Below are 15,969 nucleotides of genomic sequence, written 5' to 3'. Positions count from 1 at the left end.
TCAACTGGAGACTGGATAAAGAAAACGTGGGTTTGTTTTTTTTTTATATAAAATGTAGTACTACTCAGCCATAAAAAATGAGAAACTAGAGACATTTATAGCTAAATGAATGTATATTGAGGACATACTCTTAAGTGAAATAAATAGAACACACATATGTAAATACCAAATAGTTTCTCTGGTGTGAGAAACTAAAACTGTAAGTAAGTATCAAAAGGTATAATAGATAATGTGAAACAGGAAGAAAAGTCTAAAGAGGAAGGAGAAGTAGGAGAGGTAGGGAAAAGGAAATAAGGGAAAGGAAAAAATATGAGAAAAGGAAAAAATGGAAACAAAGTCTTTGTAAATAGGGAAGCGGGGAGGGGTTGAAGGAAAGGCAGGGGAATGGGGAAAAAATAAGAACCAAGATATATCATGTAAAGGTACAAATTCCCAATGATGAATATCATCTTATTGTACAACTAAAATGTACCAATAAAATTAGTAAATAAAAAAAAGAGGTGGCTTTTCTTTTTTCTCTGAGTTATTCCAACTGCAATGAGGTGAAAACAGTGGACAATCTGGTTCATCATGTCATTTACTGTGCAGATTATGAATTCATAGCCTAAACCTCAGATATGTGAAACTGTTTAAAAACACTCACTGAAATTTAAAGGCTTAAAGCACTTTAAAGTATTTTGCTATAAAATTTCATAAACCAGGGATCCCTGAGACAAGTGCAATGGAGAGAAATGAAGTGTATTTGGCTTTGTTGTTTTGTATTTAAAGTACTGGGGATTGAACCCAGGGCCTTCACACTGATTTGCATCCCTACCCCTTTTGTATGTTTTATTTTGAGGAAGGTCTCACTAAGTTGTCCAGCCTAGACTGAACTTTTGATCTCCCTTCCTCAGCCTCCCAGAGTGCCACCACCAATATCTTTTTTCTCCACCACCATTCCAGATGAAATGGAGTACTCATAAAAGCTAATTCACACCTGTAATTTGAGTAACACCTCCAGAATACTGCCCTTGTATCTTTTTTTGCTTCCATTCCCATAACTTACAACTATTAAGTACTTACTCTCTACCAGAAACTGTGCTGAAAATTTCACGTGCATTGTTACTTAATCTGCACCATAGACCTATAAGATAAGTATAAACTTATTTTCACTTTACAAAAAATAATTATACACACCTGTAGTCCCAGCACTCTGGAAGGCTGAGGCAGGAGGATTATAAGTTAAAATTCATCCCAGCAATTTTGCAACTTAGAGAGACTCTGTCTGAAAATGCAGAGTTAAAAAACAAAAACAAAAACAAAAACAAAACAGCTGGTAAGGCCTGGGGATCTAGCTCAGTTCCACCGCCTGCCTCGCAAGCGGAAGGACCCGAGTTTGATCCCCGGTACCAAAAAAAAAAAAAAAAACAGCTGGAAATGTAGCTCATTGTGAAGGTCCTAGGTTCAATCCCCAGTACTACAAAAATAAATAAATAAATGAATAAATAAGCCTTTTAAATAAAAAATAAAAACCTCTGTAATTGGTGAGTGTGGTGGCACCCTTTTGTAATCCTAGCACTTGGCAGGCTGTGGCAGGAGGATCACTGCAAGTTTGAGGCCAGCCTGGGCTACATAGTGAGTTCAACCACCCTGAACTACATAGTAAGACCTTGTCACAAAAAACAAAAACAAGTTAAAAGAAAAACCTCTAAATTGTAAGGTTGTGTTTCTCTCCAAATTTCTCTTTGGTATGATTTAAACAATAACAAACTCCTGTTAACATTCTTTCCAAAATTGCATTTTCTGATGTCCCTGTTCCCTGAAATTGCTTTTACCTATTCTGTTGTCCTATATTATATTAATGAGTGAAAAAGAGAAACCAGATGCTCATCTTTTGTAATTGCGAAAATTTAGCAAAACAAATTCAATGGAAAATAATTCCCTCCATTTTATAAATGGGGCAGACTTTTAATGCTGATTAAAAGATTATGAGGACAATTTTGTATCTAGAGAGAAGCTTGATTTCTTTCAAAGGTCATAAAAATATTTCAGCATTTATACTATTTTAGCAAAACATTTTTGCAATCTCTTTAACAAAAAAATGAGTATTTATTAAACATTTACTTTATTCTCAGAATTTAAGAATATAAAGAATGTATAAAAATGGGCCCTGCTCTGAAAATCTTGCAATTTAGTGGATGAGAGAAGACAACCATACCAATACATTCAACTATATCCAAAGCATTACATATGTATTCTTCCTACCCTTCCTTCCATTTCTTTAGCAAGACCTATTTGTTCTCTAAAACATAGTTTAAATCTGTATTCCTTTTCAGAGAAGCTTGATTTTGAATTTCAGAAATAGCTTAATTTATACTCAACAATTAGAATCTCTTTTCTCTCCATTTATTTCCTGATTATTGTGATCAATTCATCACTCTCCTTTGAAAGGCTGAGAGATCTTTCCATGTTACCCACTTTAAAGATGAATCTTTATATTCCTCTCATACCACAGAGTCGTCAGAAATCGGGCCTTCCCTGGTGATTCACACCACCGTCCCATTTGGAGTTACACACTTGGAACACAGCATTAAAGATGTACAGGAGTTAATCCTTCAGCAGCTGGAAAACATTTTGCCAGGTTTGCCTCAGCCAGTTGCTATCAAATGCCAGAAATGGAGACATTCACAGGTAATCAAATAATCCACTTGTATGAGCACCATTTTTTTAGTAGGCCAGCAAAATCGACTGTTTCACCCTTTGCCACACTTTAGTAAAATAAATAAACAATGGGCTCTTTAAAGCAAATATGTTTGCCTATCATGTACATGTATTGTCTACAGGTTTCATTGTCCCACTATTTCTCAAGAAGAGACATGTGCAATTTACACCAAGGTTCTGGCCTCAGAAGGCGCATACACTCTGAAATTCTGGGGTTTCCTATGTAAGCAAAACAGGTTATATATCAAAATGCAGCTGTTTCTCTGGGGGTTTTCTAAATCAGTACTGTGGTTATATAGAAGCCACTATAACCTCCCAGATTTTTGCAGACTGTCATATTTACCTTGTAAATGTATTTTGCTACCACAATTTTCATTTTTATTAAGTTCCCATTTTGGTTTAACTGCTGCCAGCAGAAATCTTTAGGGGAGAAAGGTGAGTACCTGTATTTAACAGCTAGTTGAGCTGTTTTGGGGGGTTAGATAAAGCTACTGATGGCTCCACTAGCTCAAACTTAAGACTCTTTGTATTAAGTAAATGTTGACTTTTTTGAAAATCTCTGCCTATTACAGCAGAACCTTGTGAGTGTTTGTAGAAAAGGTCTTTTCCTCTGTAAACCCAGTTGTTAAGGCATTTGGAGGTTGATGGAGCAAATGGTAGATGGAGAGAAGATGATATGAGTTGTCCATTTTTTTCCCCTGAGATTTCTAAGTCCCTTGATTAACAGAATTATCTGCACTTCTGGTTATCCAAGCTGTGAGCCCTTTAGAAAAACTGGTATTGTGGAAAATGCAGAAGATTTTGTATATTTTAAAGAGCTTTCTCAAATCAAGAAATGGTAAATTACCTTCTAAAACACTGCAGCAGTCTATGTGTTTACTCATATCTTCTCAAGTTTACATTATACAGTGAACCTTTGGGGAAAATATTTACTTAAACATGTCATGGTCACTTTAGAAGATTGCCTTTTCCTTTTTAAAGCATTAAAAATCTTAATAGCTAATGTCTTCAAATGATCTTTAACTCAATTTTAGGTTAACTTGAAAAAGAAGTCAGGGAGATAATCTTGTTATAATTTGAAGCTAACTATATTACACACCAAGTCACTTTGCAATTCATACATATTTCTTTATAGACAATAGTTTGTAGGATTTCTTTCTGTGCTTTCTCAAAAATAATTTAATAAGCTGAAATGGCTTAAAGTTTACTTATTTCTTAAAATTAGAAATATTAATAAAATAGATTTGTTATAAACATAAAATGACATTCAATTGTACAATATCAAAATTAAATGTACACAAATTAAATTGTACACAAAGTTAAATACCAAAATTTAATTTAAAAAATTATTTTGAACACAATGTACATCCAAATCCTTGCAATATTTTTATTACAGTTTAGATGTTGAGATTACTATATTTACAGCTCTCTTGAAACCTGCATTGCCTACAAAGTCTAAAAGAGAATAAGTTATTCAAACTTAGAAATTTGCATTTCTCATTATCCATATATCTCTCTAATATCTTGAGCATCACTTTACAAAAATATAATATTATTATCTACGGGAGAGACCTTATTAATACACAGTTTCTATGCAGATCATATCACCCTAGGAAATTAATGAAAGGTCAGGAGATTTAATATAGTTTAACTAGTTAATTTCTGGCTTCTCTTCTCAAGAGAATGATTCTCCAATCCTTATTAAAGGTTGATCTTAACTTCTGGAATTTGACAGAAATGTCTGCACCCTTGCCATCATCTGAGTACACATACATGGTCTACTTTCAATGATTTCATATACGCCTGTTTATGAATATGGTTTAATATAGTGCTAAACTGACAGAAAGTGATAAGCCTAGATATATAAAAGAAAAAGACATAACCTACTAATTTTTAAGTTTCCTTCCTTCTGAGTAGAGGTACAGTGCCCAGTGATATGGATTCCCCATCCTAGAGCATGCAGGCTTGATACATTCTCTGTGTTAATTTTATTTTTCTCCTTGTTCTCTTTTCTTGTAATCCTTATGCTGCATCCTTCCACCAAATGCTGTTCAGGATGGGGAGAAAGAAGAGAAAGGAAGAGCAACAACAGTTATGGGCATCTATATAGTGCCAGGCCTGGGGCTGGATGAGTCAAAGATCTTATCTCATTTATTGTCAAAAGAAGTCTTATAATTGACAGCGAGATACCACTACACAAATGGAATGGCCAAAAGCCAGAACACCAAGCAACAGTAACTGTAATTCACTGCTTATGAGAATGCAAAATAGCACAGACTTTGGGAAGACAGTTTAGTAGTTTCTTACAAATCTAGATCCATGCTTACTATATGATCCAGCAGTTATTCTCCTTGGTATTTACCCAAAGGGGTTGAAAACGTATTTCCACGCACAACCTGTATCTGAATGTTTATAGCAGCTTTATTCATAATTGTCAAAACTTGGAAGCAACCAAAAAATTCTTCAGTAGATGAATAAATAAATAAACTGTAGTACAATGGAATATCATTCAACACTAAAAGAAATGAGCTATCAAGCTATAAGAAGTTGTAGAAGAAATTTTAAATGCATATTATTAAGTAAAAGAAGCCAGTACAAAAAGACAACCTATTGTACAATTCCAACTGTATATGATATTCTGGAAAAGACAAAAATATGGAGACAGTAAAAAGATCAGTGATTGTCAGAGGTTGGAAAGGAAGGAAGAATGACTAAGTAGAGCAAAAATTTTTAGGGTAGTGAAAATATAATGGTGAATACATGTTGTTCTATATTTGTCCAGATCCACAGAATGTACAACTCTAAAGGTGAATGCTAATGTATGCTATGGACTTGGGATGATAATGTTGTCTACATGTACATTAATTAGTTTTTATAAAAGTACCACTCTAGTGGAGATGTTGATAATAACAGGTGCTATGAAGGTAGAGAAACAAGATATATGGGAATCTCTGTTCCTTCCTCTCAATTTTGTTATGAACATAAAACTGCTTGTATTGTTTCCTGTTGCTATGGGATATGACAAAAAATACAGTGAATGTTTAGTGGGGTTTCTATTAATTAAAAATTTATTTACAGTAAAAGATACATTACCACTAATCTCCCTCAAAATACTCTTCCTTGTTTTTTTGTGAATAATTGCTTTTATTAACGAATCCAAATACTAGATATGAGTAATTGGTTTGGGAGTTTTGTCTTTTTCCTTTGTTGTAGGAAATTTGAAACCAATTTCATTTTTGATTCTACAGCAGAATTTTGCTTTTCCCCAGATTTTTACAAAATTATAATAAATTTTTCCCCCATCATGAAAATAATATAGTAAATTCTCACATAGCACATTTGGGTGTTAGCTGACTGTAGTGAGTATGTTATTTTTTAGAATCCACTGCCTTTATTTTTGGTAAGAGTATTCAAATGTCCTTAGAGGGCTGGCCCCGGCTCCTCACTTGTGTTTTGGAGAGAATTGACACAACTTCCCGCTCCAGAGCTAGAGATATGAGTCAGAGATAGATAGTCAGGTAGGCAGGTAATTGGTTTAGGATTAGGCATGTGACCCATTTAAAGAAAATAAGATATTTCCCTTAGGATATTTTTAGGAGATAAGCAGTGTGTGTGTGTGTGTGTGTGTGTGTCACAGTATTGTTCCACATTTTTCACCCTCTCCCTGTAATAGAAATATCAAGAATAAGTGTGTCTGTGTGGCTTGCCCTGGGCAATGGAAAGTGGGTAGGAGGTGACTGTGCTGTTCAGACCCGAGGCCTTGGGAAACAATCACATTTCTGCTTGCTGCTTTGCCCTTCTGCCATCTGCAGGAGAAGGTGTGCCCTGGAATCCCAGGATGAGGGCCAGAGGTGGACACATAAATGCAACCCATAGCTCGAAGCACCAAACCCTCCTTCCCCTACCATGAGTTAGTCTGCAGATTCCCAAGCGAGATAAAGCAATGTTTATTCTCTAAGCCGTCAAAAGCCTGGAACGCATGGGGAAACCCTAACTAACGATGCTATTCATGTCCAGAGCCCCTTCCCTTCCCTGCTTCCTGCCTCCCAGCTGGCTGTATATTACAGGATACCCTGCAAACTGGCCCTGGCCAGCATCATTCAGCGGAAGGCACTGGTGGAAGATTGGAGAATGGAAAAGAGGAAAAGCCAGGGATGCTTCCCTCTCCGCACTGCCTCCCGCTGTATTCTCTGGTGAAGATTACAGGGCCTACCTGGCTCCTAGCCCTGCTTTAGTGCGGATGGCCCAGCTTCTGAGCTCCTTCGAACTTCCATGCTCTGCCATTGCAGTGATTCCCTCCTGTTGTTTATTTCTGGGCTGTCTCATCTGCTCCCCTTTATCATCTTAGCTCTTCCATTTCTTTTTGGGTTAGATTTGAACATAGAGAATGTACAGCCAGAACTTCTGGAAACCCTCTTGGAGCCAGAGGAATATACAACCAGTAATCTCGGTGGAAGACCTCCAAAATGATGTAGGGGAAGAGATGTAACTCCCAAACTTACTAGATACTGAAACGCGAGTTCATGTTCTCTAAAATCAAAGAATGAATTCTAAGAACAGCAGAGGTTAAGAGTAGGAAAAATTTATTGGGAGAAAGAAAGCTTCTGCCTAAGAGAGGCAGAAGGGGGACCGGAAAGTGGGTTGCCCTCTTCCTTATTATGAACACACTTATCCCATCATTCTTTCCACTTTCTGAAGCAATTTTGGAAGTCCTCTTTTGTGTCTTTCTGTGGCTGCCTCAATGTCCCCAATCAATTCAAAGTGTTTACAGGATTTTTGTCAAATAAAAACATTACCAGTGTGTCTTCATTTACCTTATTCACCAGATCTAGCATTTTACAGCTTCGGTCTATTGCCCAAATTCAAAATAACCTTGACAGGTCATTTTGAATGACAAACATTTTGAATCAGTTCAGAACACCTAGATAGGATAATGAAAAGGACTTCCAGAACTGTTTCAGAAAGTACCAAAAACAATAATTGTGTTCAAAGCAAAGGGGAGTATTTTGAGGAGGATTAATGGTAGAATGTCTTTTACTATAATAATTTTTTATTGAAATACTCACTGCATTTTTGATCCCATCTCATATATTGAACCTAAAGCTACATAAATTGTTAAGAAAAGTCATTTATGAGTTCGCTGTTTTGAAAGCTGAAAGTCCAAAGTGCATCACACTGGCCCCATTAGCACTGTCACCCCGGGGTAGATGTCATCACAGTGGTGAGAGCACATTCGAGAGGGAATAGTCACATAGTGAGGCAGGACCATCATGGGGATAGTGCTTTTATAACAACTCACTCTCAAAAGAGCTCAGAGTCTGACAAAAACTATTTTATGCCTTCCAAGGGCAGCACCCACCCAGCCACCCCCTAGGAATCTCTACCTCTCAAAGATTCCACCACTTTTCACACCTCCACACTGGAAACCAACCTTCCAGTACATGGGTACATGAACCCTTGGGGGACACATACAAACCATCGTACTGCTCTTTCATAAATTCATTATAAAAATAAATAAATTCAAATGTAAAAATGTCTACCAGAAAATGCCAAATTAATTATTTAAAATAATATTGTTTGAAAAAAAGTAGCCTTATAAGTTTTATAGTTTTAACCCACTATTGTGATGCAAAAAACTAAAGGCTCAGATAGGTAAAGTAGCTTCACTAAGCACCCATGAGTAATGACAGAGCCAGTTGACCAGCTGCCTAGTCTTTCCCTCCTCAACCACTCACCATCTGTTCTTATTGTTACTGTAAAAAAATCACTAGAAACTTTGCAGCTTAAAACAACATGAGATGGAGCTCATTGGGGTAAAACAAAGGTGTCATCACAATGGCATTCCTTCCTGGAGACTTTAGAAGATAATTCATTCTCTAGCCTTTTCCATCTTGTAGAAGCTGCACTCATCCTTTGGTTTGATCCCCATCCTTCACTTTCAAACCCAGCAACATTGGGTCAGGTTCTCACATTGTACCACTCTGACCTTTTCTTTTGTCTCATTCTGCCTTTGAGGACCCTTGCAGGGACACTGGTCCCACCTGCATAATCCAGAGTAGTCTCCCCAACTGATATTCAGGTGAACAGTAATTTTAATTCCATCTGCAGCCTTTCCATGTATCAGAACACATTTGTAAGTTCCAGAAATTAAAATGTGGACGTCTTTGGTGGGGGTCATGCCTTCCTTTCCTCTAAATCCCTTAGTAGATTCCTTTATGAGGCAGTGACTCCTACTTCCCTTAAAAAATCTTTGGAGAAAGCGTTGATGCTGAAAGGATCCAGCCACTATCATGGAGATCTTGCTGTCTGAGAGAAACAGGAGAGTATTTTTTTAATGGGGCAGTTTCTTGTTTCTTCAGTGTTGCTCTCCCATGTCTGGTGCTGTCTTTTATGTCACATATCCACAAGGAGGTTAGGAGGATAAAAAAAATTCTTGTTTATTTGTGCAGTAAACATTTAATGAATGTCTACAATACACCTGGTGTTCGTAAAACCCTGGAGACTAATATTTGCTGAAGACTGTCTTCTAAGACTCTAAATTGAATTTTCTCTTGAGTAAAATAATGGCATGTTCTTATGGGTGATGCTCTTAAATGAGGAAAAAGGTAGATGAAGAAACAATGTTTCATTGAACAACTTGTGAGCTGATTCTGTGCCTCCCATTCTGAATTTGAATAAAACACATAAGTAGGTGATTCAACAAACTTAGCAAAACAATGGCAGATTTTTTTATGGTTCTCAGTTCTTCTCTTTTGCAGCTATTTCCCCTCTGTAATTTAAATGTTTATCTAGTTAATATAATTTAATGCTTAGTCTGGGATAGATTACATTAAGTTTTGTGTAACAAGCAGGAGGCACTAACATTTTTAAGAGAAAAATACCCACCAAAGATGTCTTTCCATGAAATTTAACAAGGGCCGTTTAATCAGTTTGATATCCATAGTACTCTCACCACCATTATCATTGTGTTTTCTTTTGTTTCAGTGTCTATCGTGATGCCTTCCTCAAGGTGTAGTAAGTCTTTGATTTATGTTCTGGTGTAACTCTAATTTCCTCATCTTTTTTTTTTTTTTTGGTACCGGGGATCAAACTCCAGTCCTTGTGCTTGCCAGGCAGGTGCGGAACCACTGAGCTAAATCCCCGGGCCCCCATCTTTCTTCAGTTCTAGAAAACATTAGTGGCCCCTTTACCTACTTTATTTAACTTAAAAAATCTTTATCTTAACTTAAAAAAACTCTGAGTTACTTTATTTTTAAAAGTTAACAAATGTATTTTTAAATATCGAGATGAGAGGAATTTTAGGGGGTATGGGATATGGTGAATGGATATTTTGGTATTGTTAGCAAAATAGATGAATTTGTACTAGTCTATTAAGCTTGTGCAGTAGAATTAGAAATCAGTTATCTTCTAGTTTGTTTATTGTTATTTCCTTAGTTTTTTGCACTAAGACTGTTTCTCTTTGCCTTTTCATTTTTTTCAAATAGAAGGATCATTAACTCTTAAAAACACCTAACAAAAGCTATAAACATAAATATTCTCTTCATAAAAAATACATGTACACATAAGTACAAAAATGCATATGGCTATGAGGCTTTATCAACAACCTGAAGTTCTTCCTTGAATCCACAGTTAGGAACACCTGCTATAAGTGTTATTCTACTATAAGCTGAATACACCAAAAGCCCCTTATACCCCCATTCTGACATATTATTGCAGTCAATAACACACAAGGCAATAAATTAAAAGGAACTGAAAGTAATTCCAATATTCACTGATATTTCCAATAGAAGTGTAAAGAATCTATACAATTCTCCATCCCCAGCAGTACTTTTAGAGGTCTCTCTTTTCATTCCTTCCAGGCTTCCACTTCCAGAAGCTCCCTCAAATTTTTTCTTTGCACCTTTAATTCTTAATTCCCCAGAGAAACATTTCCTAAAATCTGCTTTATAGTCTCTCAGTCTCCCTCTCTCTCTCTCTCCCTCCCTCCCTCTCTCTCCTCTCTCCCCATCTCTCTCTATCCCTCTCCCTCCCTCTCTCTTTTTGCTTTCTTTACCATTCCCTTGACATTCTTCAATTTTGACTCTTTTTTTCTCCTCTTACCCAAGGAAATCTCTGCCCTTTTCGGTAGAAAGTTCCCATTTTTGCTTCCTTAGATCTTCCCCAACTAGCTACCCCAATTGGCATATTATTCTCCCTGAGTTAGAAGGAGTTAAGGGAGAAAAGCAGACATAACAGCTTAAAGCCAGAATTTTTCTTACTGATTTCTGTTTGGTAAAGGAAGGGGGTGACCACAGAAAATAACCTGAGTCCACCCATTCATTCATATTATTTACTAAAGACATCAATTTCTGGTGAGTAGTTATGTCTAACTTCAACATTGGAAAGGCAGCCAGTAATTAATATTTCTCTTTTTTCCTCATGTGTACTTTGTTTCTGTCCTCATTTTCTTCTTTTAGGTAAATTGGAACTGGAAAGCAGTGGTTGATTTCACAAATATACAAAACTTACAAATTGTTGTCCACTTCAAAACTACATATCTTATTTCAACAAGATTGAGAAAGTTTTTGTTTGTCATCTTTCTTTTACTATAAAAAATCGCTAATCATTTTATAAAAAGAGGCTTATTTTAGCTGACGTATTTGGAGGTTCCAATCCATGATCAGTTGGCCACATTGTTTTGGACCTGTGATACGTTGTATAACATGCCAAGAGTGTGTGGTAGAGCAAAGCCAGTTATGTGATGATCCAGGGAGCAAAGGAGAGGAAGAGAAAGGGGCCAAAGTTCATTGTCCCCTTCATATCTCACATGTCTCCAATAATCTGAGGACTTCCTACAGGCTTCATTTCTCAAAGGCTATATCCTCTTCTAATAGCTCCATTCTGGGCACCAACTCTTTAGCACAGAGGCCTCTGGGGGACACTTAAGATCCAAATTTAGCACTTTCTGAGCCTGACACATATTCTTTCTTAATCATCAATTGGAGAACATCTTTGAAATTCGATGTTTTAGAAATAACCAAAGTCATTTGGACTTAATTGTTTTTAGTAAAATGGATAGCCAACTTGGTAGTTTTAAAAATTTTTAGATGTAACTAAAGAAGCATAACTAATTTACATTTATTTTTTAACGTGGCCAGTAAGTTGACTAAAAAGAGTTCAGAATGTGGCACCCATAAAAGACATTTGCCAGTGCATCATCACACTGTGTAAATATGTAGCCTTCTAGGATAAATGCTTTGAAAGGCAATAATCAATTTTGTTTATCAGTTAAGGTATATTATATGTGTTTACTTCCACAATAAGGTCATGCTATCTAGGTCATTCTGCCACTGGTCTTAGGAATTTTCTCTCATATTTGTGCTTTTAATTCCTGGATTTTTAGTAATGTAGTATGATTATGATCTTACACTTCAGAGCTGGACATACTTAGGTTCATACTTCATCTCTATGTGTGCCCTTGGACAAAGAGACTGCAATTCTAAGCCTCAGAGGCCTCAACTATCGAAAGCAACAACTGAACCTATCCTTTAGAGTTATGCTCAGGGTGAAATGAGAGAGCACAGTAGAAAATATTTGCAATGGATACAGATACTAAGACAAAACAGGTTCTCAACCCTATTAGATCAATTAGTAAGAGAAGGAGGAGGTGATATGAAAGTGCTTTGAGGTCACTTCTTTGTTGATTGCATAGCACCATGTAGCCTTTGCTCTTTTTCTTGTTATTTCTTTATTCTTACTCTCTTCTCATTTGAGCCTCTCTTTTCTGTCTTTTTCACATATATAAACAGTTCCAGAAAGAGATATTTCAGAAAGGATTCAATGCCAGGCTCTGTAACACTTATTCATACCCATAAGGAAATGCAGAATACCATCAGAACAAGGCGAAGTAAAAGTGGTAGGTCCCTGTGGACACAGGAAGTCTTGCCACTTTTTTTTTTTATGCTTTTTCTGTTCATTTGTTTTTATATTTTTCTTAGATCATATTAATTTTACAAAATACTGGGTTTAAATGAGGCACTTTCATGCATACACAGGTAACATATTCTGATCATGTTTTTGTTTTTTCTTATGCTTAAAGATTTTCCAGCTTATTGCCATTCTTTCCTAATTTCATGTTTTCCAGCATCTGGTAATGTAACACATCTGTGCCATGAGTCAAAATTTCTTGGCATAAAATTATGGCCACAAGAGTACTCTTGCCAATGTACCATAAGTTTATAGTGACTTTTAGATAGCCAAAACAGGCCCCTTGGACTGTGGCATGACCCAGTTTATCGGCAACAGGAAACCTAGCAGGTGTCAGTCTTAAAGGTTCCATAGAGTAATCTTCCACCTCTATGTCCTTGGTACATAACTAGGCCCTTGTTTCAGTTTATTATGAGGTAGTATGGTACATACATGTGAGATCATCAGCTGAGAAATTCTAATCAGTGTATGGATGTACAGTCACAGTTTAATGGAAGTTTATATGAGCAGTTATTTCTCCTTTTCATAAAATTCCATATTATATGAACTATTAAATGTTTTCACATATATGCATTTAATGAAGTAATTTTTTCTCAAGCACTCTTGGGACTTATCCTGCCATATAATGAGTACCACACTTACTCAGAATAACTATCTCCAAAAGCAATACTTTAAAAAACTTTAAAAGGGAGTGTATGTCATTTGTCCTAGACAAATGTGATATGAGATATATATAGAGAGAGAATTATATAAAAGATGATAGATATAGATATATTCAGCTGCACATAAATACCTAAAACTGCATACTTAAATTAATAGCTAATTAATTAATACCTAATACTGGATAGTGGATGTTATTACATGGCCTTGGATGCTGTAAGAAATGAGCCCTGTGGCAGCATAAAGAATAAGTCTACTTGACATATTTTGAGTAGATATCAACATTACACTATAAAACTAACCAAAAAATTTAGTTGAAAGGAATTACTTATATTCCTATCAGAAATCAATAATACATATTCATATTTTTGTTGAATACACATTTCTTAAGGCGTTATTATGGACTTAGGTTCTGGGAGACTATAAGACTATCTCCCCTCTTTCAAGTAATTTTCCATATAGTCAGTCAGCAAGGGTGACCAGTGAACAGACGATCATGACAAGGTGCCATCTGAAAGGTATGCCCAGTGTATTGTATGAGCATAGTTCAGACTTGACGAATTGGTAAGAAATAGCTTCCTAGAAGAAGCTGTCATTTGAACTAAATACTGTGAGATGAGGAAGTCAGACAGGCAAGGGGAATGATAGTGGAGCAGTGTTCCACCAACATATGCACTTTCTCAAAGGCAAAAAGAGGCAAAGGTGCATTTGAGGAATAGCCAGCAGTTCAGTTTGGCGGAAACACAGGGTACAACTGGAATATAGGATGATGAGACTGGATAGAAACTGACTCGAGTGATTCTGGTTTGTCATGCTAAGCTATATGCAGCTCAGTTATGGTGCTGTCAGTGTCTGGCTAGGACATTGCTATTACCACAAATGGAAGTGTCTAAAGTAGAGGCTTGATTCTCGTATTCCTTCTTTCACCTTTGTCTTTGCTACTATCTTTGTAATACTTCTGTGTACCATGATAGACCATATTAGACAGTACATCTCTCCCTCTTCCTCTCTCAAAAATGACATTTGTTAATTCCTTACTTTGTGTAGCTCACTGAGTTCTACATATAATGCACTTCCTCCTTCTACTATGTTATGGAGTTTATGTTTCTTCCCTATTGCATAGGTAACAAAATTGAGGATTAGAGCTCTGAGGTACTTTATATGAGTTTCAGATGGTAAGAAAGAGCAACACTGGAATTCAAATGCAACCCTATTGAGAAATGAGTGCTTTTAAATGCCTCGCTTCACTGCTCGTAATTTCTTAAATTCTGGCTTTCCCCCAGTTACAACACATTTTTATACCATCTTTCTTTTCCTGCTGTCAGCTAGAAATAATCATAGTTAACATTTATACTCTGATCTTAGAAAGTACTTTTATACTTGTTTTCATCCTCAGAACAATTTGGGAAAGATCAGGAAGCAAATACTATCTTTGCTTCAAATGAGGAAGCTAGGGTTCCTATTGAATGGTTTGCTAAAGTGATGCAACTAGTAAACAGTAAAATAGAAATTAGATCATGTCACTCTTGAGTCAAAAGTCCATGTTTCACACCCTATCCAAAAGTCAACTTTAAAAATGTTATCGTAGTTCTACACATAAAAATTTAAACTGTAACACTTCTAGATGAAAACTAGAGAAAATCTGTATGATCTTGAGTTTGATAAACATTTCTTAGATCACAAAAAAACAGAAACCACAAAAGAAGAATTTGATAAATTACATTTGATAAATTTGAAAACAATATTTTTGAAAGACACCCTTGGAGAAATAAGAAAAAGGTAGCCATAGATGTGGAGAAAATGTTTGCAAAGCATTTATCTGATAAAAAGAGCATTATCCTGAATATACCATGAACTCTCTCAACTCTGTATAAAAATAGCCCAATTACTTAAAAATGGGCAAAAGATATGAAAGAGCACTCCACTGAAGATGAGATTCTAATTTAACCATGGGGTTATAAGAATTCCATGCTGAGTGTAAAACATTTTCCAAAGAAATAAAGAAAACCTAAATAAATGAAAAGATACCATACATTGGAACACTTAATATTTTTAGGTGAAAATGTTATCCAACGTGAGCTATAGCTTCATTGCTATCTCTGTTAGAATCCTAGTGACCTATACAGAAATGAAAAGTCTGATTCTATAATTCATATAGAATTTCAAGAGCTCCACCAAAACAACCTTGAAAAAGAAGACTAAGTCAGAAAACTCACCGTTAAGGTTTGTGTCTAGATGTCCCCTCAAAGCCGCATGTAGTCATAGGCTATTTTTGGAGGTGACTGAATCTAGAGTGTGTGATTGATTCATGGTGGGGCTGGGCCCAAAGGCACTAGAATTAAGGGCATGAGTGCTGCTCACTATAAGTAGTCTGAATAATATAAAAGGGGCAGAAGGACGTTGCTAAGGTCTGTTGTTGCTTTTGCTGTCTTCTGCCACCATGAACTGTGGCCCCTCTGCCACCCTGCCTTGGAGCCAGCTGATTATGGACTGAAAGCTCTATGAATTATAAGCCAAATAAACCTCCCCCGCTTTAATTTTGGGTGTAGAGCATTTTGTCCCAGTAACGAGAAAAGTAACCAACCCACTCACATTTTCCAATTTCAAAAATACTACAAAGCTACAGCAATCAAGGCAATGTTG

At 36.2% G+C, this 15,969-nt stretch overlaps 1 protein-coding gene and 1 long non-coding RNA gene across 4 annotated transcripts in view; one reads left to right on the top strand and one right to left on the bottom strand.

Moving 5' to 3' along the window:
- Positions 1-15,610, bottom strand: part of LOC147825642 (uncharacterized) — a 73,944-nt gene extending 58,334 nt beyond the window's left edge. Inside the window, exons 1-2 of the long non-coding RNA XR_015440358.1 lie at positions 15,543-15,610; positions 4,588-4,747 (exon numbers count right to left, since the gene is read on the bottom strand). This is a non-coding gene — a long non-coding RNA (uncharacterized LOC147825642). The remainder of the gene's footprint in view (positions 1-4,587; positions 4,748-15,542) is intronic.
- The window catches only part of Rnls (renalase, FAD dependent amine oxidase), a 325,504-nt gene that overhangs the window by 294,340 nt on the left and 15,195 nt on the right, over positions 1-15,969 (top strand). For 2 of the 3 annotated variants that reach the window (XM_087184867.1, XM_004858346.4), the window contains one exon: positions 2,495-2,670. In XM_087184867.1, coding sequence (XP_087040993.1) covers positions 2,495-2,670 — 176 coding nt within the window. Of the gene's footprint in view, positions 1-2,494; positions 2,671-4,755; positions 15,571-15,969 lie in introns of those variants that run through there. The other variant, XM_004858347.4, reaches the window with a different exon arrangement.

This window comes from Heterocephalus glaber, unplaced genomic scaffold (assembly GCF_053883595.1).
Source record: "Heterocephalus glaber isolate CG9 unplaced genomic scaffold, H.glaber_assembly_v1.0 deba00001497, whole genome shotgun sequence".
NCBI classification, from domain to species: domain Eukaryota; kingdom Metazoa; phylum Chordata; class Mammalia; order Rodentia; family Bathyergidae; genus Heterocephalus; species Heterocephalus glaber.
The sequence above is the reverse complement of the archived record's forward strand: the minus strand, read 5'-3'. Positions and strand labels throughout refer to the sequence as shown.